This window comes from Passer domesticus, chromosome 4, assembly GCF_036417665.1.
Source record: "Passer domesticus isolate bPasDom1 chromosome 4, bPasDom1.hap1, whole genome shotgun sequence".
In the NCBI taxonomy this organism is placed as follows: domain Eukaryota; kingdom Metazoa; phylum Chordata; class Aves; order Passeriformes; family Passeridae; genus Passer; species Passer domesticus.
The window spans coordinates 82415448-82439234 of NC_087477.1; the positions used below are offsets into that span (position 1 = coordinate 82415448).

General features: G+C 50.8%; 1 protein-coding gene across 1 annotated transcript; it reads right to left on the minus strand.

Annotated features, from left to right (window-relative positions):
- Positions 1 to 1161: 1161 nt before the first annotated feature.
- On the minus strand, positions 1162 to 20905 carry ZNF638 (zinc finger protein 638). The gene is made up of 5 exons (XM_064419148.1): positions 19391 to 20905; positions 12615 to 14241; positions 7233 to 7294; positions 5968 to 6006; positions 1162 to 4058 (listed from the first exon to the last, which is right to left on the minus strand). The coding sequence occupies exons 2-5, from the start codon at positions 14043 to 14045 to the stop codon at positions 3389 to 3391; spliced, it is 2202 nt and encodes a 733-aa protein (XP_064275218.1). The 5' UTR covers positions 14046 to 14241; positions 19391 to 20905; the 3' UTR covers positions 1162 to 3388.
- Between the last annotated feature and the right edge of the window lie 2882 nt (positions 20906 to 23787).

Consider the following 23787-nt stretch of genomic DNA (forward strand, 5'->3'; position numbering starts at 1 on the left):
GGAAATAATGGGAATTTTTTGGGGGTTTTGGGGGAAAAAATGGGAATTTTGGGGGGGGGTTGGGGAAAAAAAAGGGAATTTTTGGGGGGTTTTTGGGAAAAAATGGGAATTTTTTGGGGAAATAAATGGGAATTTTTTTGGGAAATAAATGTGAGGTTTGTGGGTTTCTTTGGGAAAAAAAAAGGGGAATTTTTTGGGTTTTTGGGGAAATAAATGGGAATTTTTTGGGGAAAAAATGGGGATTTTTTTGGGTTATTGGGGGAAAAAAAATGGAATTTTTGGGGGTTTTTGGGGAAATAATGGGAATTTTTTGGGGGTTTTGGGGAAAAAAATGGGGATTTTTGGGGAAAAAAATGGGAATTTTGGGGGGGTTTTGGGGAAAAAAATGGGAATTTTTGGGGATTTTGGGGAAAAAAATGAGAATTTTTGGGGGATTTTGGGGAAAAGTTGAGATTTTGGGGGGGTTTTGGGGAAAAAAAAGGGAATTTTGGGGGGGTTTTGGGGAAATAAATGTGAGGTTGTGGGGTTTCTTTGGGAAAAAAAAGGGGATTTTTGGGGGAAAAAATGGGGATTTTTGGGGAAATAAATGGGAATTTTTTTTGGAAATGGAATTTTTTGGGATTTCTTTAGGGAAAAAAGTGATTTTTTTTGATTTTTTGGGGAAAAAATGGGAATTTTTTGGGGTTTGGGTTTTGGGGGAAAATAATGGGGATGTTTTGGGGTTTTTGGGGAAAAAATGGGATTTTTTAGAGATATTTTGGGAAAAAAATGTGAGGTTTTGGGGGTTTCTTTGGGGAAAAAATTGTGAATTTTTGGGGGGTTTTGGGGAAAAAAAGGGAATTTTGGGGGGTTTTTGGGGAAAAAATGGGATTTTTTTAGAGATATTTTGGGAATTTTGGGGGAAAAAAGTGAGATTCTTGGGATTTCTTTGGGGGAAAAAATGTGATTTTTTTTGATTTTTGGGGGAAAAATGGGAATTCTTTGGGATTTCTTAGAAAAAAAAAGTGAATTCTTTTGGATTTTGGGGAAAAAATGGGAATTTTCAGGGATATTTTGGGAATTTTGGGAAAAAAAACATGTGAGGTTTTTGGGATCTGAGAAAAAAAATAATGAATTCTTTCAGATTTTGGGGAAAAAATGAATTTAAAAAGAATTTTGGCGGATTTTTTTGGGGAAAAATCCCAGGAATTTGTTGGGATTTAAAAAAATAATTCAGGGAAACACAGAAATATTTTGGGAATTTTCTGGGGAGATCCCAGGAATTTTTTGGGATTTTTTTGTTTTAATTTTTGGGGGAAATACAGGAAGATTTTGGGAATTTTCTGGGGAAATCCTAACAAATTTTTGGGATTTTTTGGGATTTTGAAAAAAAAACAGGAATTTTTGGGAATTTTTTTGGGGATTCTTTTGGGGGGAAAAAATGGGAATTTATTGGGAAAACCCCAGGAATTTGTTGGGATTTTTTGGGGGTATTTTGGTAAAAAAAACCAGAAGTTTTTTGGGAATTTTTCTCCATGGGAAAAAATAACAAGATTTGGCCTGGTTTCCTAGGAAGGAATGGAAAAAAAATAGGATTTTTTTTTAATTTTAGGCGAAAAAAATGGGAATTTTTGGGGATTTTTTTGGGAATTTCCAGGAAAAAAAGGGGAATTTTGGGGAAAAAAAAAAAAGATTTGTTTTGAAAAAAATGGGATTTTTTTGGAATTTTTTTGGAATCCTTTGGGAATTCCCTGCTCCTGGCTGACCCTCAGTACTTACTGGCTCGGAGCCTTCCTCTACCTCTGCCTTCCTGGCTGCTCAGGCTGCTTAATTAGTCCTTAATTAGTCCTTAATTAGTGGCCGGCTGCGGAGAACCCACAGGGCGGTTACTGCTCGGAGCATTCCCAAGTTATTCCATTTATCCCTAAAAATCGGCCTGGGAATCCCAGAATTCCCACCGGGGTTAAAGAGGTTTTGGGGATCCCACTGAGTGTTCCTAAAATTCCAATTGGGGGTGAAAATTTGGGAATTCCATTGAGCATTCCCAAAATTCTGATCAGGGATCAAAAAACCATCGTGAATCCCAGAGAATTCCCAAAATTCCACTGGGGGTGAAGCAAACTTTGGGATTTCCACTGAGCAATCCCAAAATTCCCACTGAGGGTGAAGAAAACTTTGGGAATGCCACTGAGCAATACCAAAATTCCCACTGGGGATGGAAAAAAATTTGGAAATCCCACTGATCATTCCCAAAATTCCCACTGGGGGTGGAAAACCAACAAGAATCCCATTGATCATTCCAAAATTCCTATTGGGAATCCCACTGAGCATTCCCAAAGTCTGATCAGGGATGAAAAAACCATCGTGAATCCCAGAGAATTCCCAAAATTCCCACTGGGGTTGAGAAAAAATTTGGGGAATGCCACTGAGCAATCCCAAAATTCCCATTGGGAGTGAAAAACCAACAAGAATCCCACTGAGTATTCCCAAAATTCTGATCACGGATCAAAAAACCATCACGAATCCCAGTGAATTCCCAAAATTCCCACTGGGGTAAAGAAAAATTTGGGAACCCCACTGAGCATTCCCAAAATTCTGGTCAGGGATCAAAAAACCATCGTGAATCCCAGAGAATTCCCAAAATTGCCACTGGGGGTGGAAAAAACTTTGGGAACCCCACTGAGAATTCCCAAAATTGTGACCAGGGATCAAAAAACCATCATGAATCCAAGAGAATTTCCAAAATTCCCACTGGGGGTGGAAAACCAACAGGAATCTCAGTAAGCATTCCCAAAATTCCCATTGGGAATCCCACTGAGCATTCCCAAAATTCTGGTCAGGGATCAAAAAACCATCGTGAATCCCAGAGAATTCCCAAAATTCCCTTTGCAGCTGAAGCAAACTCTGGTAACCCCACAGAGAATTCCCAAAATTCCCACTGGGGGTAAAGAAAAATTTGGGAATGCCACTGAGCAATCCCAAAATTCCCATTGAGAGTGAAAAACCAACAGGAATCCCAGTGAGCATTCCCAAAATTCTGACCAGGGATCAACAAACCATCATGAATCCCAGTGAATTCCCAAAATCCCCACTGCGGCTGAAGCCAACTCCGGTAACCCCACTGAGCATTCCCAAAATTCCCACTGGGGGTGGAAAAAACTTCGGAAACCCCACCGAGCACTCTTTAAATTCCCTCTGTGGGGTGGAGGAAACTTCAGTAACCCCACTGAGCATTCCCAAAATTGTGACCAGGGATCAAAAAACCATCATGAATCCCAGTGAATTCCCAAAATTGCCACTGGGGGTAAAGAAAACTTTGGGAATCCCACTGAGCATTCCCAAAATTCCCATTGGGGGTGGAAAAAACTTCGGAAACGCCACTGAACATTCCCAAAATTGTGACCAGGGATCAAGCAACCAGCGTGAATCCCAGCAAACTCCCAAAATCCCCGCTGCGGCTGAAGCAAACCCCAGTAACCCCACCGAGCATCCCCAAAATTCCCACTGGGGGTGGAAAAAACTTTGGGAATGCCACAGAGCACTCTTTAAATTCCCTCTGTGGGGTGGAGGAAACTTTGGTAACCCCACTGAGCATTCCCAAAATTGTGACCAGGGATGAAAAAACCATCGTGAATCCCAGCAAACTCCCAAAATCCCCACTGCGGCTGAAGCAAACTGCGGTAACCCCACCGAGCATTCCCAAAATCCCCGCTGCGGCTGAAGCCAAGCCCGGTAACCCCCCGGAATTCCCGCGCCTCCCCGCGCCCCCCCCGCAGCCCGGCGTGCCCCGGTGACCTTCGGAGCGGCTGGCGCGGCGGGCGCGCTCGGCGCCGGGCGATGCGCGGGGCCGGGGGCTGCCCCGGGGCCCGGCGCGGGGCCGCTGCGGGGAGCGCGAGCGGGGCCGCGGCCGCGGGGAGCGCGAGCGGGCGGGCCGGCGCGGGCGGCCGGGGCTGCGCGAGCGCGAGCGGCGGCGGCGGCAGGCGGGGCCCGCGGGGCCGCGCGAGCCGCGGCGGCGGGACGGGCTGCACGAGCCCGAGCGGCGGCGCGGGGTGCGGTTCTCCTTGCGCTCGGCGCCATGCCTGCGGGGAGAGAGGGGAAGGTGGGTGGTGGGGTGATAATGGGGAGGGGAAAGGGGTTTGGGTTTGGGACGTGGGGATGTGGGGGAATGGGGGTGTGCAGGGTGGGGGGTTTGGGACATGGGGACATTGAGGGGATCCAGGTGGATCTGGGATCGTGGGGATAGTGGGGAAGGGGAGATCAGGATGGGGGATTTAGGACATGGGGACACTGAGAAAGGGGGATCCAGAGTGGGGGATCTGGGGGGTTTGGGTCATGGGGACACTGAGGGGATCCAGGTGGATCTGGGATCGTGGGGACACTGGGAAGGGGAGATCAGGATGGGGGATTTGGGGGGGTTTGGGACATGGGGACACTGAGGGGTTCCAGGTTGCAATGGGATCATGGGGACACTCTGGGAGTCCAGGATGGGGGATTTGGGGGTGTTTGGGACTTGGGGACACTGAGGAAGGGGGATCCAGAGTGGAGGATTTGGGGGGTTTGGGACATGGGGACACTGAGGGGATCCAGGTGGATCTGGGATGATGGGGACAGTGGGGAAGGGGGTTCAGGATGGAGAATTTGGGGGGGTTTGGGACATGGGGATGTGGGAGAATGGGGGTGCAGGGTGGGGGATTTGGGGGGATTTGGGACATGGGAACACTGAGGGGCTCCAGGTGGGGATAAAGGGGGTTTGGGGATAAAGGGGGTGTGAGGTTTCGGGGGAAGGAGGGGATTTGGGGAAAGGGAGAGTTAAGAGTTTTGGGGAAAGGGAGAAGGGAGAAAAAACTCTGGACTGAACTGGGAAAAATTGATTGAACTGGACTGAACTGGATAAGAGTGGAAGAAATGGGAAAATGATTGAATGGGATTTAATGGGATCAAACTGGAATGAAAGGGATAAAACGACTAAACTGGAAAAACTGGATAAAACTGGAAGAAAAACTTTAAAAAGGAAGAAAAAGGGGGAAAAGGGGAAAATGGGAAAAAGGGGGAAAAAGGGGGAAAAAGGGGGAAAAAGGGGGAAAAAGGGGGAAAAAGGGGGAAAAAGGGGGAAAAAGGGGGAAGGGGGGGAAAGGGGGGAAAAGGGGGGAAAAGGGGGGAAAAGGGGGGAAAAGGGGGGAAAAGGGGGGAAAAGGGGGGAAAAGGGGGGAAAAGGGGGGAAAAGGGGGGAAAAGGGGGGAAAAGGGGGGAAAAGGGGGGAAAAGGGGGGGAAAAGGGAAATAAGGAAAAAAAGGGAAAAAAAGGGAAAAAAGGGGAAAAAAGGGGAAAAAAGAAAAAAAGGGGAAAAAGGAAAGAAGCAAAAAAATAGAAAGAAGTGGAAAAAAATGAAGAAACTGGGAAAAATGGACAAAACTGGAAACAAATGGAAAAAATGGACTTAAACTGATTAAACTGGAATAAAAGGGATAAAACAGGACTAAACTGGAAAAAATGGAAAAATGGACAAAACTGCACTAAACTGGAAAAATCTAGAAAAAAACTAGGAAAAATGGAGAAAAATTGAGCAAACTGGGAAAAATGGAAAAAAAATGGATTAAACTGGATTTAACGGGAATAAAGGGTATAAAATTGGATAAAAGTGGAAAAAATGGAGAAACTGGGAAAAAATGGGCTAAACTGGACTAATCTGGACTAAACTAGATAAATTGGAAAAATGGGAAAAGCTGGAAAAAACTCAAAAAACTCCAGAAAAATTGGAAAAACTGGAAAAACTGGATAAAAATGTGGAATTTGAGGTCCCTCCAACCCAAACCAGCTTGGAATTCTATGGAATTTGGGACAGAATCCCATAAAAAGGTCCCAAAATTTTATAATAAAAATGTGACCTTATGGAGAGGGGTTGGAGAGGGCAAATTAGAGAAAATAATTGGTAAAAATTAATTAATTATTAGTGGGTAATTAAGGGAAGGAATTAAAATCACAAGGTACCTGCTGGAGGAGTGAGCCTCAGGATTCCACTCGGGATACCTGTTGATGACAAAGGGAAAAACGTCAGTGCAAAAGCCAAAATTCCCAAAAAAAGGGGATTTTTCGGGATAAATATTCCCATTTGGGACCCCAAAAGCACCAAATGTTGATTTCTGTTTGTCCAAGTGAGGTTGGATGGGAATTGGGATTGTGGGAATGTCCCTGGATGGGATTTCAGGTCCCTCCCACCCCAAACCATTCCAGGATTCTGGAGCCCCTTGGCTCTGGGAGAGCTGGGAATGTTCCCCTGGAGAAGGGAAAATTCCAGGGAATGCTCAGAGTCCCTGCAGGGGCTCCAGGAGAGCTGCAGAGGGACTGGGGACAAGGGACAGAGGGACAGGACACAGGGAATGGCTGCCACTGACCAAGGGCAGATTGGGCTGGGATCTGGGCAAGGAATTGCTGGCTGGAATGGAATTCCCAGAGAATTCCCAGAGAATTCCCAGCCCCTGGATTCCTGGCAGTGCCCAAGGCCAGGCTGGATGGACTTGGATCCACCCGGGACAGTGGGAGGTGTCCCTGCCATGGATGGGGTGGCATTGTTGGGATTTAAGGTCCCTCTCCAGCATTCCGTGATTCCCAGTGGAACCCCAATGGATTCCCAGTGGATTCCCAGTGGATTCCCAATGGATCCCCAGTGGGTCCCCAGTGGATCCCAAATGGATCCTCAGTGGATTCCCAATGGATTTCCCCAAAGGATTCTCCAGTGGATTCCCAGAAGATTCTCCAGTGGATCCCCAATGAAACCCCAGTGGATTCCCCAATGGATTCCCCAGTTGATTCCCCAGTGGATCCCCCAATGGATTCCCAATGGATTCCCCAATGGATTCTCCAGTGGATTCCCAGCAGATTCCCCAGTGGATCCCCATTGGATTCCCCAATGGATTCCCAATGGATTCCCAGCAGATTCCCAATGGGTTCCACAGTGGATCCCCAATGGATTCCCATCAGATCCCCAGTGGATTCCAAATGGATCCCCAATTGATTCCCAAATGGATCCCCAGCAGATCCCCAATGGATCCCCCAGTGGATTCTCATCAGATCCCCAGTGGATCCCCAATGGATTTCCCAGTAGATTCCCAATGAATCCCCCAATGGATCCCCATCAGATCCCCAGTGGATTCCCATCAGATCCCCAATGGATCCCCAATGGATCCCCAATGATGCCCAATGGATTCCCAATGATCCCCAGTGGATTCCCAATGAATTCCCAGTGGATCCCTTACTGTTGGCGCAGCCTGCGGCAGCTCTCGAGGTGGGCGGGGTTGTTCTGGTGCAGGATCCAATCCTGGGGGCAAAAAGAACATTGGGAAAAGCGGGATCAGGGTGGAAAACCCCGGGATCACCCCAATCCCTTGGGGCTGGTTTTGCACTTTCCAGCCCATTTTTACCTCGGCAAAGTCAAATTTCCATGGAATTCAGGCAGGAGGTTAAAAGCTGATTATCACTGCTCCAGAACAGGAGCCTCAATTAAACTGATAATTCAATCAATGGATTGCATTAATTAATTTGATCACTTCATTAAATCGATTAATTCTTCAATTAACCCACCCCCCGCTGGGGATGGCAGCAGCACGTGGATCACCAGAGGCTGCTCCAAAAAAATCGGAATGAAAGGGAATAAATCCATGATTTGCTGTCACATCCATGAGCAATTCCAGCTCCTCCAAATGGGGCATCTCCACATCCAATCTCATTCCCAGCCCGGAATTTCCGTGCCTGGAGCTCTGGGAATGTTCAGTTCCCATCATGTCACAGCTCAAAGGTCATTCCAGAGCCTCGGGATGTTTTTCACGCTCCTTTATCATTTAAAAGATCTGATAAAAATAGGATTTCATTCCATATAAAAATGCCTAAACTTGGGTTTAACTGGGAATATTGACAGGGAGCTGGGAAAAAAAGGAGGCAGTTTTCTACAGAGAAGGGATATTCCTTGGAAAACTCTGGAATTCTTCAAGGTGGAACATCAGCAATGATAATTATTAAATATCCTTGGGAAAAAAAAAATCAACTTCCAGCTGCTCTTAGATCATAAATCCCAATCAAATATGGAATAATTAATATAAAATAATGGATCTGAAGAGTCAGGATGATGGAATCATTCCCACGTGGATAAAGCAGCAATTTCAGCATTCCAAGCAGGTTTTCCCTAATTCCAGGCCATCCCTAAGCAATCCCATTCCCAAAGATCTGGATCTTTCCAGGCTTCAATTTCACCAGGATAAACCAAAGCTGTTCCTCAAGGAAAACTTCTTGGGAATGAAAAGGGAATTTAACTCCCAGAATTCCAATTCCACGGTGCCAAGGAGGGGTTTTGGCTCCCAAATCCCTCCAGCTGCTGATGCAAGACTTTTGGGAATCTTCTCCTTGCCAGGTCCTCGCCAGCCAAAGCCCTCTGGATTTATGGATTTTCCTCCTTTTTGCCTCATTCCTAACTCTTCCCATTCTTTGGGAATATTCCACTGTCCACAGAATCCAAAGCCCTCTGGATTTATGGATTTTCCTCCTTTTTGCCTCATTCCTGGCGCTTCCCACTCTTTGGGAATAATGCACTGCCCACGGAATCATCATGGAATGGTTGGGTTGGAAGGGAACCTAAAGATGATCCCATTATCCCAGGTTGCTCCAAGCCCCATCCAGCCCGGATTTGGACATTCCAGGGATGGAGCAGCCACGATTTTTCCTGGGATCCAAAGAAATCCTTCCCCTAAAATAAGAGGATCCCTTCCCACAAATCCTGGTGAGAAGAAAAATTCCATCTGAACTCCTCCATTCCCACCTTCCCTAATTCCATCCCAACCTCCTCTCACTCATGGATCACCACCAAGAAATCCTGGAAGCAGAAGGTGATGGAGCAAAGTGTCCAATAAAGGTATTCCGAGTGCAAATCTTCATGGAAAAATGAAAATCCCAAGGATTTCACAGATTCGAGGTCCAAGGAGGCATCGCCCCCAACTTTGAACAGATTTGGGGAACAAAAGTGGATAAAAATGAGGATAAATCCGATCCCTCGTGCTGGGAATGTCTCAAATCCTCTTCATTCCAGACGTGAGGGGATGGAGGATGAAGGAATTGTTGTTATTCCAAGAAATCTGCTCCATCCAAGACGTGAAGTGTTTGGAGAAGGAGGAATCCCACACATCCCGCTTTGTTATTCCCACGGGACGCAATTCTGAGCGAAAAACAAAGCTGCTCCATGGAAGATCCATAAAATCCTTCGAGATTCTGAGGATTTGGGAAATCAGAATTGAAAGGGAACAGCAGCGGGGTCAGACTCTGCCTATCCCCGAGCGGAATTGGGAATTTTGCCCTAAAAAAAACCCAGGACACAAAGATTTTTGGGAATACCTGGCCCAAGCATCGATTTTTGCCTCAAATTCTGGTTTTACTGCCCCAAAATCCACCTTGGTGTGGCTGCACCTCCTCACAGCCAACCCTGAGGATCCCACAGGAAGGTTCCTCAAGATCAGAGTCCAACCTCTCACCACATCCCTTCCTGCCTGAGATCAAAATGAGGCCAAATCTGCCAAATTCTGCTGCTGCCCCAAGCCCACCCTTCCACTGACACCTCCACAAATTTCCACCATTTTTTCTACAAATTCCCAATATTTTGGACCTGCCTGCTTCAAAGTTGAAAATTATCCATTTTCCATAAAAAACTCTGGATGCAGGTGGGAAATACCAAAACTTGTGGCTTCTAGACCAAAAAAACCCCAAAACTTTAAAATGTACCAGAAATCTGTAAAAATGACATCTAGGAGGGATTTTTTTCCAGGGAAAATTTAACTTCCAGAGTTTTGGCACAGCCAGGCTGGAGGGACGATGCTGGGATGAATATCCCACATCCAGGTGGGAACCTCTGCGTTTCATAGTCCAGTGGCTGGAATTCTCTTCTCACGGGCAATGCGGCATGGTCGGATCCAAAATGAGTCAATCCAAGAGCAGATTTTAAAAATCCATGGGAAAATCCATGGAAAAATGGAGCTCAGCACCAACAGCCTGAACTCAGAACCCGTTGTTGGAATTTTGGTTTCAGGGTCTTCAGACATGGGACAGAGAAGGTTTTCATTGTTGAGCACCTTCATCATCCAATGCTGGTTCCTGTTATCCCAGAATCATGGAATGGTTTGGGTGGGAAGGGACCTTAAACCCATCCCATTCCCACTCCTGCCACGGCAGGGACACCTTCCCCAATCCCAGGTGGATCCAAGTCCATCCCAGCCTGGCCTTGGGCACTGCCAGGGATCCAGGGGCAGCCCCAGCTGCTCTGGGCATTCCAGCCCAGCCCCTGCCCACCCTCCCAGCCAGCAATTCCTTGCCAAGATCCCAGCCCAATCTCCCCTTGGCCAGTGGCAGCCATTCCCTGTGTCCTGTCCCTCTGTCCCTTGTCCCCAGTCCCTCTGCAGCTCTCCTGGAGCCCCTGCAGGGACTCTGATGATTCCCTGGATTTTTCCCTTCTCCGGGGGAACATTCCCAGCTCTCCCAGGCTGGCTCCAGAGCACCTCCACGGCCTCCTCTGGATTTCCTCCGGCAGCTCCAGGTCCTCCTGACGTTGCCCCAAAGCTGGAGGCAGCTCTGCAGGCGGGGTCTCAGCTGGGCAGAACTCCCACCCTTCCCGCTGCCCACGCTGCAGGATGCCCAGGGCACAGGGATCTGGCTGGGACATTTGGAGCTTCCCATCCACATCTCAAGTCCTTCTCCGAGGGCTGCTCCAATCACTCTCTTCCCACCTGGATCTGTGCGGGGATTGTCCTGCTCCAGGAGCTCCTGCCCTCGCTGAGCCTCACGAGGTTGGGATGGTCCAAGCTCTCCAGGCTGTCACGGAAAATCCCTCCAGGTGTGATCCCAGTGCAGAGCTTGGTGTCACCTTCACCATGCCAAGGGTGACCAATCCCGGTGTCCTTGTCACTGACGGAGATGTTGAACGGTGCTGATGCCAATCCTGGGGTAGCTGGTCCCACCTGGGCATGGAGGTGGTGACAACTCCAAGTGCCATCATCCATGAAATCCCTTTCTCCAGGCTAGGGACAGCCATGCCACCTGGGACAGCATCAAATGTCTCAAGTCCTTGGGAATCACCAGATCCAGCTCTTCCAACCTGAGGTCCCATCTAGCTCTCCCAGAACGGGACAGGGAACGGTTGGGAAGACAAATCTTGAATGTCCAGGTCATCTCCAACCACCTGAGACCGACCAGATTTGCTGAACTGCAGAGCTGGAATTGAGAGGAATTCTTCAATCTCTGCAACTCATGGATACACCAGCTGGACATTTCTTCATCAGTTTTATTTTTGGGATAAAATTCCCAAACTCTTGTGGGTTCTTCTGCACCAGGGCTGGTCCAGGGAGGTCTCCTGTGTCCCTGGGAGACAAACACCAAACGCTTCCCAAGGGAAGGGAATCGGGGCCAGAGCTACAGGACAGGGAGCAGATTTGGGAGGCTACAGTAGGATCAGGATTCCTGGGAACACATCCCACCCCAGTGCCACCAGGACAAGACTGCACAAGCTTTAATCCACCCCAAAACCCCCAGCCAGAGCTGATCTGCCAAGAGATGTTTAGTGACAACATTTCCCTCCTTAAACACGAGAAGAATTCCCATCTAAATTAACTTCCTTTTCCCAAACTGCTTTTCCCTTTTGTTAACGTGTCCCTATTTTCATTTTCCTGTTCAATTTACCCATTTTTATTTAAAATCATCCTTCTCTTCCAATTTCCAGCTGCCCACCTTCCTGGCCTTCAGCGCTTCCTGGGAAAAAGGGTTTGGGAATTTCTGTTTGGTTTTCCCTAACAAAGCCGCTCCCATTTTCAGCCAGATTTTTAATGCACAGCAAACAGAGCCTAAAATCTCCAGGATTTTGCCAAATTACAAAAAATCCCTCCCCCACAGCCTCTCCACACTTTGCAATCCAAATATATTAAATAATTATTAATTAATTACTCTGTTTTTTTTAATATCACGTTCTCCCACCTTTTTGACAGATCAAACCTCAGGCTTTTCCAGAAAAACACACAGCTTCCAAAACATTTTTTATCTCCCAACGGCCACCATTTTCTCCCTTTATTTTTTCCTTCAAAGCTGAAACTGTGATTTCCTTCAAGGCTGAAAGCTGGCAGGATGAATGGACGCATTTTCTGCGTCGCCCCGAGCCAGCCTCTGGAATATTCAGCGTTGTCACACAGAGCAGATTTGGAAGATGAAATTTCGGGTTCTAAATGGGCTCTTTTGTTTTCAGGCAGAGTTTGGAGGAGGAGGAGGGGGGGAATGAACACACAGACATCTCACCCGCCCCCAGACATGATCTGAGTCCCCCACACACAACATTAATATTTCATTCCACTGCTTGAGGTTTGTTTTGTTGTTTGAAACCTGCTGCAAAACCAAAAACATTTCAATACTTTAAAAAACTCCCAAAAATCAACATGTAAAGCAACTCTGAAATGCAACTGGGAGCAGAACACGCCGTTACAATCATTTGCAGCACCATTCCCAACATTCAAACTTGGCGACCAGCATCCCAATCCACGGAATTCCCAGGAAAAACAACCAGCAGCAGGAAAAGGTGCCGAGTACACACGCTTAGGGAATAATCTGGGAAAGCCACTCACCTTCATATGAGTGCATTCAAGGTTACACAGAGAACACAAATGTGGGAATATTCGCGGCGACGTGGCATAGTAGTCGTTCATCATGGACGGGGTGGGCAGGCGTTTGCTCTTCTGGTCGGGGAACACGGGCAGCCAGGACGCCTTCACCACCCCGAACGGGGATTTGATGGGCTCCTGTGCCGGTGGGTGGAAGGGTTTGTGGTAGGGTTTGTGTCCCGCCGAGGTCCCGCCGGCAGTGCTGGGCCCGGGATGGGCGCTGCCGGCGTCGCGCTGCTTCTGCTCGTGCTGGCTGATGGCGGCCAGGAGCCCGGCCGAGAAGGGCGGCGGCGTCAAGGGTGGCAACACGTGCTGGGACACAGGCGGCTGGACCAGCGGCGGCATCACCGGGGGCAGCATGGGCTGCGGCAGCGGCGTGGGCAGCAGCGCCGGCAGTATGGGCGGCAGCACCGGCGGCATGGGCGGCTGGGACACCGGCTTCACCACCGGCAGCGCGGTGGGCGCAGTGCTGCACAGCACCGGCACCTTGGCCGGCGGCTCGGCCGGGAAAAACGACGGAGTGGGAGAGGAGTCAGTGGGGAAAGCCGGCAGCTTGATGAGGTCTTCGGCCGGGAACACGGGGCTGCACGGCACGTTGGGCGGCGGGACGGCCACCGGCACGCTCTGCTCCCGCTGGAATTCTTCCCGGATCTCCGCGCCTGAGCTTTCGGGATTGTAGACGCGCGCTTCCAGCGGTTCCTCGGGCAGCGCCTCGGGGTTGTAGGTGTGGATCTCCAGCGGGTCCTCGGTGTAGCCGTACTTGCTGGCGTGGCCGTAGTCGATCACTTTGCTCTTGACGGTGGTGCCGCTGCTCTCGCCCACCGGCTCCTCCCCCCGGCTCGGAGCATGCAGACCAGACATGGCATGGCCCATCTTCCGGATGCGGATCTCCCGCAGGATCCGTGGCATGTTCTCGGGCGTCAGCTGGTCATCGGGGTAGCGGCTCAGCTCCTCCAGGTCTTCGTTGGACAGCCCGAAGCTCGCTAAAATGCTGGAGGCGCTTTCAGGCGTGTAGCGGTTCTGGGGGTTGGAGTTCTGCTCCAAGACCGGCGCTGGGCCGGGCGGCTTCGGCCCGGCGGTGCTGGCGGGGCAGGGGCCGCCATCCCAGCGACTGGCGCGTGGCTCTCCCTTCTGCTCCTGGTGCAGGCCGGTCTTCTCCTTGACCTTCCTGGGATCGGCCCTGTGCAGCGTGACGCGGACGTTGATCCTCTGCGAACCCGTCCACTGCAGCCCGTCCTGCCCCGAGAATCTCTGGGGCGCTCCTTGGGGCGTCGCGGGTGCGGCTTTCCTGGGCGGCCCCGCCGCGCCTCCGGCCCCAAAACCTCCCGGGGGTTTGCTGCCCGACGGGTTGGGTCCTCTGGGCCTCGGGGGCAAGGTTCCTCTGGGGCTAAACATTGCGTCTTTCAGCAATGCCTGGCGGGCGCCAGCGTGGGGAGGTGCCCGCCCGCCGCTGGCAGCCAAGTGCTGGAGAGCCAAGTGGGTCTTAATTTGGGCAAGCTGAAAAGGAGGAGGGCCCAACACAAGGGGGCTGGCAAGGCCAAGGTTCAGGGAATTCACAAGTGGTGCGAAACTTTCCAAGAACAACACAAAGCTGCAAGTTAAAAGACAAGGATTAGATGGGTCATCTTTGGCATCTGCTCACAGCAGCTTCTAGGACGGGGAGAAAAGCAACCCGAGGCACAGAAGCGGGATTTGCACCACAGTTTAAAGCACTCAAAATTCACAAAAAACCCGTTTTCTTTCACTGTTTAAAATCTTAAATATAGAGAACAGGTGATTAATCAATTAAACAGGTGATTAACAAGCTTAACCCAACAAGGTGGATGTCACAGGGAACACAACTGGTGGTGACACTTGCAACAGCATCGCTTAACACCTGGCGACACCTAACATTTCACTTCTTTGTGACAACAGAGTTTGTGTTTAATTACAATTAATAATTTTAGGAGCAGCAAGGCAAAGCGTGAAACACCCCTGTTGGAAGGGTGACGAGGGATGAGTTGGAAGTAGAACCATTTAGATGGAGAACTCCAACCAGTTCCAGCTGGGTGGAGCTGAGCCGAGGCCAGAGCCGTTTCCAGGAGGACACTCCCATGAGCGCTCTCATGGGTGAAGAGCAAACCCTGCAAGAATTCACAGGGTGGGATGAGGCTGGAATTCTGTGGGTAGAAAATATCCGATCTCTCCGAGAGCTTAAATGGAAAGGGTTTGAAACAGAGAGGAGTAAAACTGTACAGGAGCAACAACAACAAAATCTCCACACAAAATGCACCGTGGTCAGTGGAAGTGGGGCTTGGTTTGGGTGAAATCACTGAGAATTCAGTGCTGTGAGGTGGGAAAAGAAGGTACAAATACAGGGAGAGGAAAAGGAAACACCACAGAGCTCTGGAAGAAGAATCACACAGGGCTTGGGGCTGGAAGGGACCTTAAAGCCCATCCCATTCCACACCTCCCATTATCCCAGGATGCTCCAAGACCCGTCCAAGCAGGTCAGGGATGGAGACCGAGACCAGTGAAACACCAAAGAGCGGCAAAGTCCTTGTGCAGCTCCTCGAGGACCGAGCGAGGACATTGGGAATTCTGGATTTAGGGCGAGGACAAAGCAGCAGCCACAACATCAGCGCGTTCCCAGCTCCGGCCCCGTTCCCAACCCCAAACACGGCACTGCCAGAGCAGCAGCTGCAAAAACTCCCAGCCCCGTCCCAGCCCAAACCAGGAAAACTCCAAACCCGGGAATTCCTCATCTCCCCCTTGTCCATTTGTTGTCTCCTGGAACTGGACTCTTCTTGCAGGTTTCCCAGGAGTTTTCCTGGCTGTTCCTGAAGCTCCGCGCTGAGTTCCTGCAGCGCCGAGGTTCTTGTCTCACCAACGCCGACGTCGTCACAGGATTTTGATTTCCAAACTCGTGGAAGTTGACTCCAGCTGGAAGTTTTCCCACGAGCAGAGATTCACACTGAGATCACAGCTCAAGGAGTAAACGTTACAGGGAGTGACCGAACACAGGTGCAGGAGAGGAGGATTTTCCAGCATAATTCCCGGAGTTTGTTCCCATCTGGCTGCGAGTTTTTTTGAGGAATTATTTAATTTGAACCAAGTACAAACTGTTCAGGCTCAGGAGACACAGGAATCCTATTAATCCTCTCCAAGCAAACAATAAGCAGATTCCCACCAGCCAGCAGTCCCAAAATTCCAGCCTCTCACCCAATATTCCTCCTCCCTCCATAAATTAAATTAGATTTCAACAGGAGCTGCATGTGAAAGCCAAGTTCGCTCCAGAAGATTTCCAAACAAATGTGACTCAACATTCCCCTGTCTTTCTGTGTGTGTTTTCTCCAGAATTCCCAGCACTGGAGGACAAAAATTCCTTCTGAGCCCATCCCTGTGGGAAGCACTTGGAGAAGGAACACTGTCAAAGCCACCCATCACCAGGACAACCTCAAATGGATCAGCAGAGCAAATCTGAACCACCAACCTTAATTCCACAGATCAGGAATCTCTTGAAGGAGGTAAAAAACCAGAATTCCCATAGGATGAGTTTTTACCTCTCCAGGTATTTCCATCTCACACGGACACCTGGGAGCAGAGAAGCTCCCACAGCAGGATCAGGAGTAACAACTCACCTCTGCAAACCTCAGCTCGTTAGCCTGCCCAGGGATGGGATCCAGGCTGGGAAAGACTTGGAGCAACCTGGTTTATGGGAAATGTCCCCACCCATGGCAGGGGGTGGCACTGGATGGGATTTGAGGTCCCTTCCCACTTAAACCAGTCCAGGATTCTGGGAAGGGCTGCGGACAAGGAGCTCCTGAGTGACCTTTCCAAAGGAAATGCTGGAAATGCTTCTAAGGAAATGCCAAGATGGAGTAAACAATGGTCTGGAGATATCAGGGAGAGCCTCACCTTCCTCTTCCAGGCAGCTTTGTTTGGAAAGTGTCGGAGCCTCAAAAGTGCCACTGCTGGGACAGGGACACCACAGCAGGGACCGAGCTCCGAGCTGGGGCTGCGGCGACACTGAACGGAGATCAGGTGGAATCATGGAATGGTTTGGGTGGGAAAAGAGCTTAAATCCCATCCAATCCCACCCCCAGATCAGGGATACTTCCACCATCCCAGGGTGCTCCAAGCCCCAGTGTCCAACCTGGCCTTGGGCACTGCCAGGATCCAGGGGCAGCCACAGCAAATCTGGGAATTCCAGCCCAGCCCCTCCCCACTCTCCCAGGCGGGAATTCCTTGCCAAGATCCCAGCCCAAACTCTACTTTTCCCATTTCAAGCCATTCCCTGTGTCCTGTCCCTCCATCCCTCATGTCCCAAGTCCCTCTCCAGCTCTCCCTTAGGCTCTCAGCTCTCCCTGGAGCGTTCCCTTCTCCAGGAGAACATTCCCAGCTGATCCCTGGGAACGGCAATCCCAGAATTTCAAAGCACCACACAAAAGCCAAACGACGCCTTCCTTGCCTTCCCCTCAACTTCCCACCTCCACTTTTCCAGGTTTCCCAATACAGATGGAGAAATGGAAAGTTCTGGATTTTAAGCTCTCCCTGGCGTTTGCAGCACCTGCACAAGGCTCTGCTGCAGGAAGAGACAGATCTGGAGCAAGAATTCCTGCACGAAGGAAAAGGGCAAGGAACCTTCACCAGCACAGAATCCTGGGATTATCCCAGCTGGAAAACACCTTCGGGACCATCCAGTCCAAGCCGTGCCCGATGCCCACCTTGGCACTGAGTGCCACATCCAGGAATTCCGTGGACACCTCCAGGGATGGGCATGCCAAACCTCCTTGGGCACTTCCAAGGCCTGAGCACCCTTTCCATGAGGAAATTCCTGCTGATGTCCAACCTGCCCCTCCCCTGGCCCAGCCTGAGGCTGCTCCCTCTTATCCTGTAATTCCCTGGGATCAGATCCCAAATCCCCCTCCCTGTCAGGGAGTCGTGGAGAGCCACAAGGTCCCTGTGGAGCCTCTTTTTCTCCAGGAGCCTCAGGAGAGGGCAGAAGCAGATTCCTCCCGCCCCCCAGAAGGTTCATCCAAAAGGAAATTCCAAAAGGACAATTTCCTGATTTGTCCCTATAAATAGCATGGAATTTTCTGGCTCTGTGCTAACTCCAGAGCAGATAAACAAAGCTGGAACCAAAGCCATGCCTGGGAAGCTGCTGTGCCTTTCCAAGAGCTTTTCCAGAACTGACCACATCCCCATGGATCTGTGTCCAGTCCCAAGACCTGGGTCTCCTTTGGAGATTCCCTGCTCTTCCTTTGTTTGATGGCAAAATCTTGGAATGTTTTGGAAAAACCTGGATTCTCTTCCTCCTTCCTGTGCTGCCCAACACCACAGTGGCATCCAGAGGGTGCCATGGTCCTTCCCTCTGGGGAATTCCTCATCCACAGCAGCCCAGATGTTCTCTCATCAAGGTCAGGGCTTGGGCAAGGCATTCCCAGCCCTTTTCCTGCATCTGGGAATTCTTTCCGGGATGGCTCTGGGCAGTTCACCACCCTCTGGGTGGATCTCTGGGATTGTCACCTCCAGACTTCCCCTTGCCAGCACAACCCCACCTCAAGGGGACATCCCAGTTCCAGCAGGAGCTCCTGGATCTTCCGGGTTATCCGTGGTGTCCATCTGTATTATCCCTCCATCCTGGGATCTTCCAGCTCCTCCTGCATGGCCCGAATCCAGCGGAGCGTGACAGATCCAGGTGGTCTGGCATTCCAGGGTCTGCCATTCCAGCAGAATCACCTGCCCTCAGGCAAAAAATTCCCAGGATTTGAGAGGTGAAAGCAGCTCCAGGTAAAATCCTCCCTGGGGACACTCCGGTTACCAGCTCCAGATCCAGCAGGATCTCAGCTGGGATCAGTGGATTTGGAACTCCAAGAGCCAGGATCACTGGGAATGTTCCAGCCACACCAGGACACACAAGGGATCAGGATGTGTCCTGGAGGATGAGGAGGAAGAGGAAGGCACAATGGGAATGGTCCTGGAGCACCTGGATAATGGGGAAAGGATAAATCCCAGCCTGGAAATTTGGATTTCCCAGGGAAAAGAGAACAGCAAAGGCTGAGCTGGAATTGTAAAGCCTGAAAGAAGCAGATCCTAAAAAAAGGACCAAGATGGGAAAGGAAGCACTTGAATAAGAAAATTCCTGGGATAAGATAAAACCATGGGGAAAAAAAGGGACCCAAAACCCAAGCAAAGTTATTCCTCCCAGTCTGTGCAATCCTGGAAGCCAAACTTCCATTTTCCCACTCCTCCATCCCAGTTTTCCTACGGAAAAGGGCACTCTGCAGGTATGGAATGTCCCTTCAGCCACTCCAGGCTCATTCCCAGCCCAGGGAAAGCCAACCTCAGCTCCCAAATCCCAAACAAAACTCCCAGCAGAAGTTAATTCCATCCCTACCCGAGCAGATCAACACCAGCTGTGGAATCTACTGGACTATTCCCAAAATCCTGCCCCATCCCAGCCTTTGGAGCAGGAGGTTTCTATCCAGACACACCAAAATAAAAAAATAAAAATTCAGGACAAGCCTTCCAGCCAGGAATTCCTGAAACAGGACCAAAATCGGGCATTTGAACACCAGGAATCTTCCTCAAATTCCACTTTCAGAGCAGCACAAAGTTTGACAAATCTATTTAAACACCAGCAACAAGTCACTGACACCATCACCGACATTCCTGCCTAAAATTCCCCTAAAAAAGCCCAAATTGCACACAGAATATTTAACTGATGGCAAGGAAGTAGGAAAATAGGTTTTATTTACCTTCAAGAGAGAAAGATAAAAGGGAAGCACCCAGATGAGCTCCTTGTGTGGCATAAAAATCAACTCAAATCCCAAATTGAGGAAGGAAAAGAAGGAAGAGAAGGAACACAGGTTTTGGAAGCCTTGGGAAAACCCCACCCTTGGATAAATATCCTCAATTGCAGCAGAATTTGGGGAAGAATAGGCTGGGCTAGTCCCTTCCATCCCCACACCCCAGAGGCAGATTTAAATAGGGAAAAGAAATTAAACATTAAATTCAGGATACTCCTTTTCCTTGCGGAATGTCTTATCCCAAAGAAAATCATGAGCTCATGTCAGATCCACCCTCTCTGATCCTCCCAGCAGCTGACTGAAGGTTTTACATGCCCAGGGAAGGATCCCACAGCAGAGAAAGGAGCAAAAAAACCCCCAAACCAACAACATTTAAACGTCAGTTCTGGGCTGCAATGAGATTTCTGGGGGGCTGGTTTGGCTTCTGAGCCAAAAAACCCATTAAGTTTTATGTAAATATTTTTAGAAACAACCCTATAAAAACAGTCTTAAAAAATTAAAATAACAATCCACATTGTATTTCTGATTTAAAATAACACAAAAATATACCCAAGGAGCCTGTGCCTAAATTATATTTTTAAAAAGGTTAAATCCCCCAAAAGAGGAAGTTGCTGCAAACCACGTGATGCTACTGAGCTTCCGTAAAAATATTTTTTTCTTTGGGTATTTTACCCAATTCTGCTCAATTATTCCCGTTTCAAAGCAGCAAAAAAGGGGAAATCCGCGTTTTTGACACCAAACCACGAGGAGGTGCCTGAGGTCACGTCCAGGTTCTGAGGTGCAAACCCAACCTGAGGCTGGTATTGCTCTATTTAGACTCGATTTTAACCTACAACTCCCAACATCCACATTCCATTGTTTTAACGTAAAAATGCTGAATTTATGTATTGGAAGCCTGAGTAAGGATTAAATTAAGGCTTTGAGTGCTGTTTGACGTGCAGGGGAATGGAGAGAGGACCAGGGCAGCGTTTCCCTCGCTTCAAACCGCTTAAACCCGAGACTGAAACGTCTAAAAACCAGATTTAAATCCGTGCCGGGTACAAAATGTGGCGAATCCCTTGCGGGGCTGCGGCTGCGCTGCAGGTCGGTGGCTACGGGGCGGCTTTATCCGCGTGCCGAAAGAGAAAAGATAAAAGATTAACGACAAAAGGACTAGAAAATAAAAGAATAAAGGAGAATGGGTAAAAAAAAAAAAAAAACAACAAACACCCACAGCCCGAAGCTCCTCATGAGGGCCCCTCAGCCGCCCCCCCCACAGCCGCCATTACGCGCGTTCCCCTCAGCCCTCACTGCTGAGGGGGGGCGGCCGCCGCTCGCCTCCTACCTCCGCCGGCGCGCAGCCGCCGCTCTCCCCGCGTCCCCCGCCGCCGGGACGAGCCGGGAAGAAGCCCCCAACAGCGGGAGGGAGCCCCCAAAAGCGGGAGGAAGCAGCGGGGAGAGCCCCGGGAGCGGCGGGCGGGGGGACACGGCGCGCCGGGGGCGCTCTGCGCGTGCGCGGAGGCGGCGCGGGCTTCGCGGGGGGGAGAGGGGGGAGCCGCGCCTGCGCGCCGTGTGCAAAAGGCGAGCCGGCCCTCCCCCCCCGCCGCGGGGCATGCTGGGAGGCGCCCGCCTATAAAAGGGCGGCGGCGGCGCGTGCCGCCTCAGAGTGGCGCTAGTGCCTGACGGGTTCAGTACGGAGTTGTTATTGCGTTTTTACCGCTTTTGAGGTTGTTTTTGTAATTCCCGCAGGGTGTTCTGCTCGCAGTTATCGAGCCTGTCCTTTGTGGCCCCCTCGCTGCGTTGCTGTGTGCAGCACAGCCCTTCCCGCCCTGCTGCCGAGCCCGGCCCGTCCGTGAGGGACCGGGAGCTGTTTTGTTCCCCTGCTCGTCAATTAACACTTAGAGACTTAACTTCATCCTTACGCTGGCGTTTAAATCCATAAATGCAGCATTTTTACGTTAAAGAATGGGATCTGGCTGTCGGGAATTGTTGGTTTGGGTTAAAATTGGCCCTAAATAGAGCAGTAGCAGCCTCAGGTTGGGTTTGCACCTCAGCCTCCCTCAGGCTGTGGGAGCTTCAGGAACGCTGCTCCAGCCACGCGGATTTAATCCAAATTTCTCTTTGAGGGGTCTATGGAGAGACAATTTCCCCAGTAATTCCGGGGAAAACCATGAGGCATCCGAGGCGCTAACATCCATGAGGATTTTTGGGATGAATTATCCGTCCTTGGAATGTGCGAGGTGGGGTTGGAAAGGAATTGGAGCAACCTGGGATAGCGGGAGGCGTCCCTGCTCACGTGGGGTGGGATTGTTGGGATTTAAAGCCCCTTCCAAACCATTCCAGGATTCTGGGAGAGCTGGGAATGTTCCCCTGGAGAAGGGAAAAATCCAGGGAATGCTCAGAGTCCCTGCAGGGGCTCCAGGAGAGCTGCAGAGGGACTGGGGACAAGGGACAGAGGGACAGGACATAGGGAATGGCTGCCACTGGCCAAGGGGAGATTGGGCTGGGATCTTGGCAGGGAATTCCTGCCTGGAATGGAATTCCCAGGAATTCCCAGCCCCTGGATCCCTGGCAGTGCCCAAGGCCAGGCTGGATGGACTTGGATCCACCCGGGACACTGGGAGGTGTCCCTGCCATGGATGGGGTGGGATTGTTGGGATTTAAGGTCCCTCCCACCCCAAATCAGTGGGATTTCCTTCGGAGCAGCAGCAGGAATCCTGGGATTTTCCCGTGGGTTCAGGCCCCTCGGGACACAACGAGTCACTGTCCCCAAATCCAGGTTCATGTCCCACAAAACCACCTTTGGAACCCAAAGAAAACCCCTTGCAAGCTGCCATTATTCCCTTAAAATTCCCCAAATCCCACAGCAGCGGTGGCACCAGCCCTGCCCCATCCCACCCCATTTCCAGGGAATTCTGAGGAGGTTTGGGGCTGCCGGAAGCCTGACAGACACCCTCAGCAGAATTTTGGGTTCCCAAATCAAATCCAGCCAAAGTGACTCCCTGGGGTTGGATTTTCCCAAAAAAAAAAAAAAAAAGAATCCCTAAATTCCTGCATCCGATTCCCAGCTGAATTCCGTGGATTTGGGGCTGTTTTACCAATTCCAGCCTGAGGATCCCTCCTGATGAAAAGGATTTGGGAGGGAAAATCCGTGCTGAACCCAAAGCAGCTTTTGGGGTGAGCCCCAAAATCAGGGGAATTGGTTACTTTGAATTAAAGAAATGAAGGAAATGAAGGAATTTAAAATACAGAATTGAAGGAATGATGGTAAATATTGAAATTAAAGGATGGGCACAGGGAATTCTGCTCTTTTAGGGGTTTTGGGAAATCCTAAATTGCTTTTACTCATCCTGGATGTGCTGGGGGTGTAAAAATAAATTTTAAAAAAAAGGTGGAAATGTGAGCAAATCCTAAACCTGATGGGCCCTAAACTCACCCTAAATCCTGGATCCCGCAAGGATTTGGGATTTTTTTGGGATGCAGCCAGAAACGAGGGGATTTTTGGGATGTGGAGCAGCAGGGAAAGCTGAGGGAGCTGGGACAGGACACGGGGGATCTGTGGGGTGGGGTTTGGGGTTTGGGGTTTGGGAACGGGGCACGGCAGGAGGGTGCGGCTGGCACTGGGAATTCTCCTCCTGGAAAAGCTCTGCCAGCCCTGCCACGGCTGCCCGGGTCCCGTCCCTGGGGCGTGGTGGCACCTGGGGACATGTGGTGGCACCTGGGGACATGTGGTGGCCTCGGGGCAGCTGCTGGCCCCAATGAACTCATTAAGTCATTAAGTCATTAACTCATTAAGTCATTAGCTCATCGGGCGGCCCCGGGCCGGCCCCGGGGGCGCTGCGCTCTCAGCGCTGTCCCCAAGGTGTGACAGCAGATGGGGCCACCAGCCCCGCGGGGACAGCGCGGGGACAGCGGCGCCGGGGCGGGGACAGCGCGGGGACAGCGGCCCGTGTCACTGCTGGGGACAGAGAGGGGACAGCCAGCCCCGTGTCACTGCTGGGGACAGGGGACAGCAGCCCCGTGTCACTGCTGGGGACAGAGAGGGGACAGCGGCCCGTGTCACTGCTGGGGACAGAGAGGGGACAGCAGCCCCGTGTCACTGCTGGGGACAGGGGACACCAGCCCCGTGTCACTGCTGGGGACAGAGAGGGGACAGCAGCCCCGTGTCACTGCTGGGGACAGAGAGGGGACAGCGGCCCGTGTCACTGCTGGGGACAGAGAGGGGACAGCGGCCCCGTGTCGCTGTTGGGGACAGCCAGCCGCTGTCGCTGTCCCCGGGCCGGGCCCGCGTGCCAGCCCAGCCGCTGTGTGACATTCCTGTCACCGCCGGCCGCGTGCCCGCGTGCCGGTGACATTCCCGGCCTGGC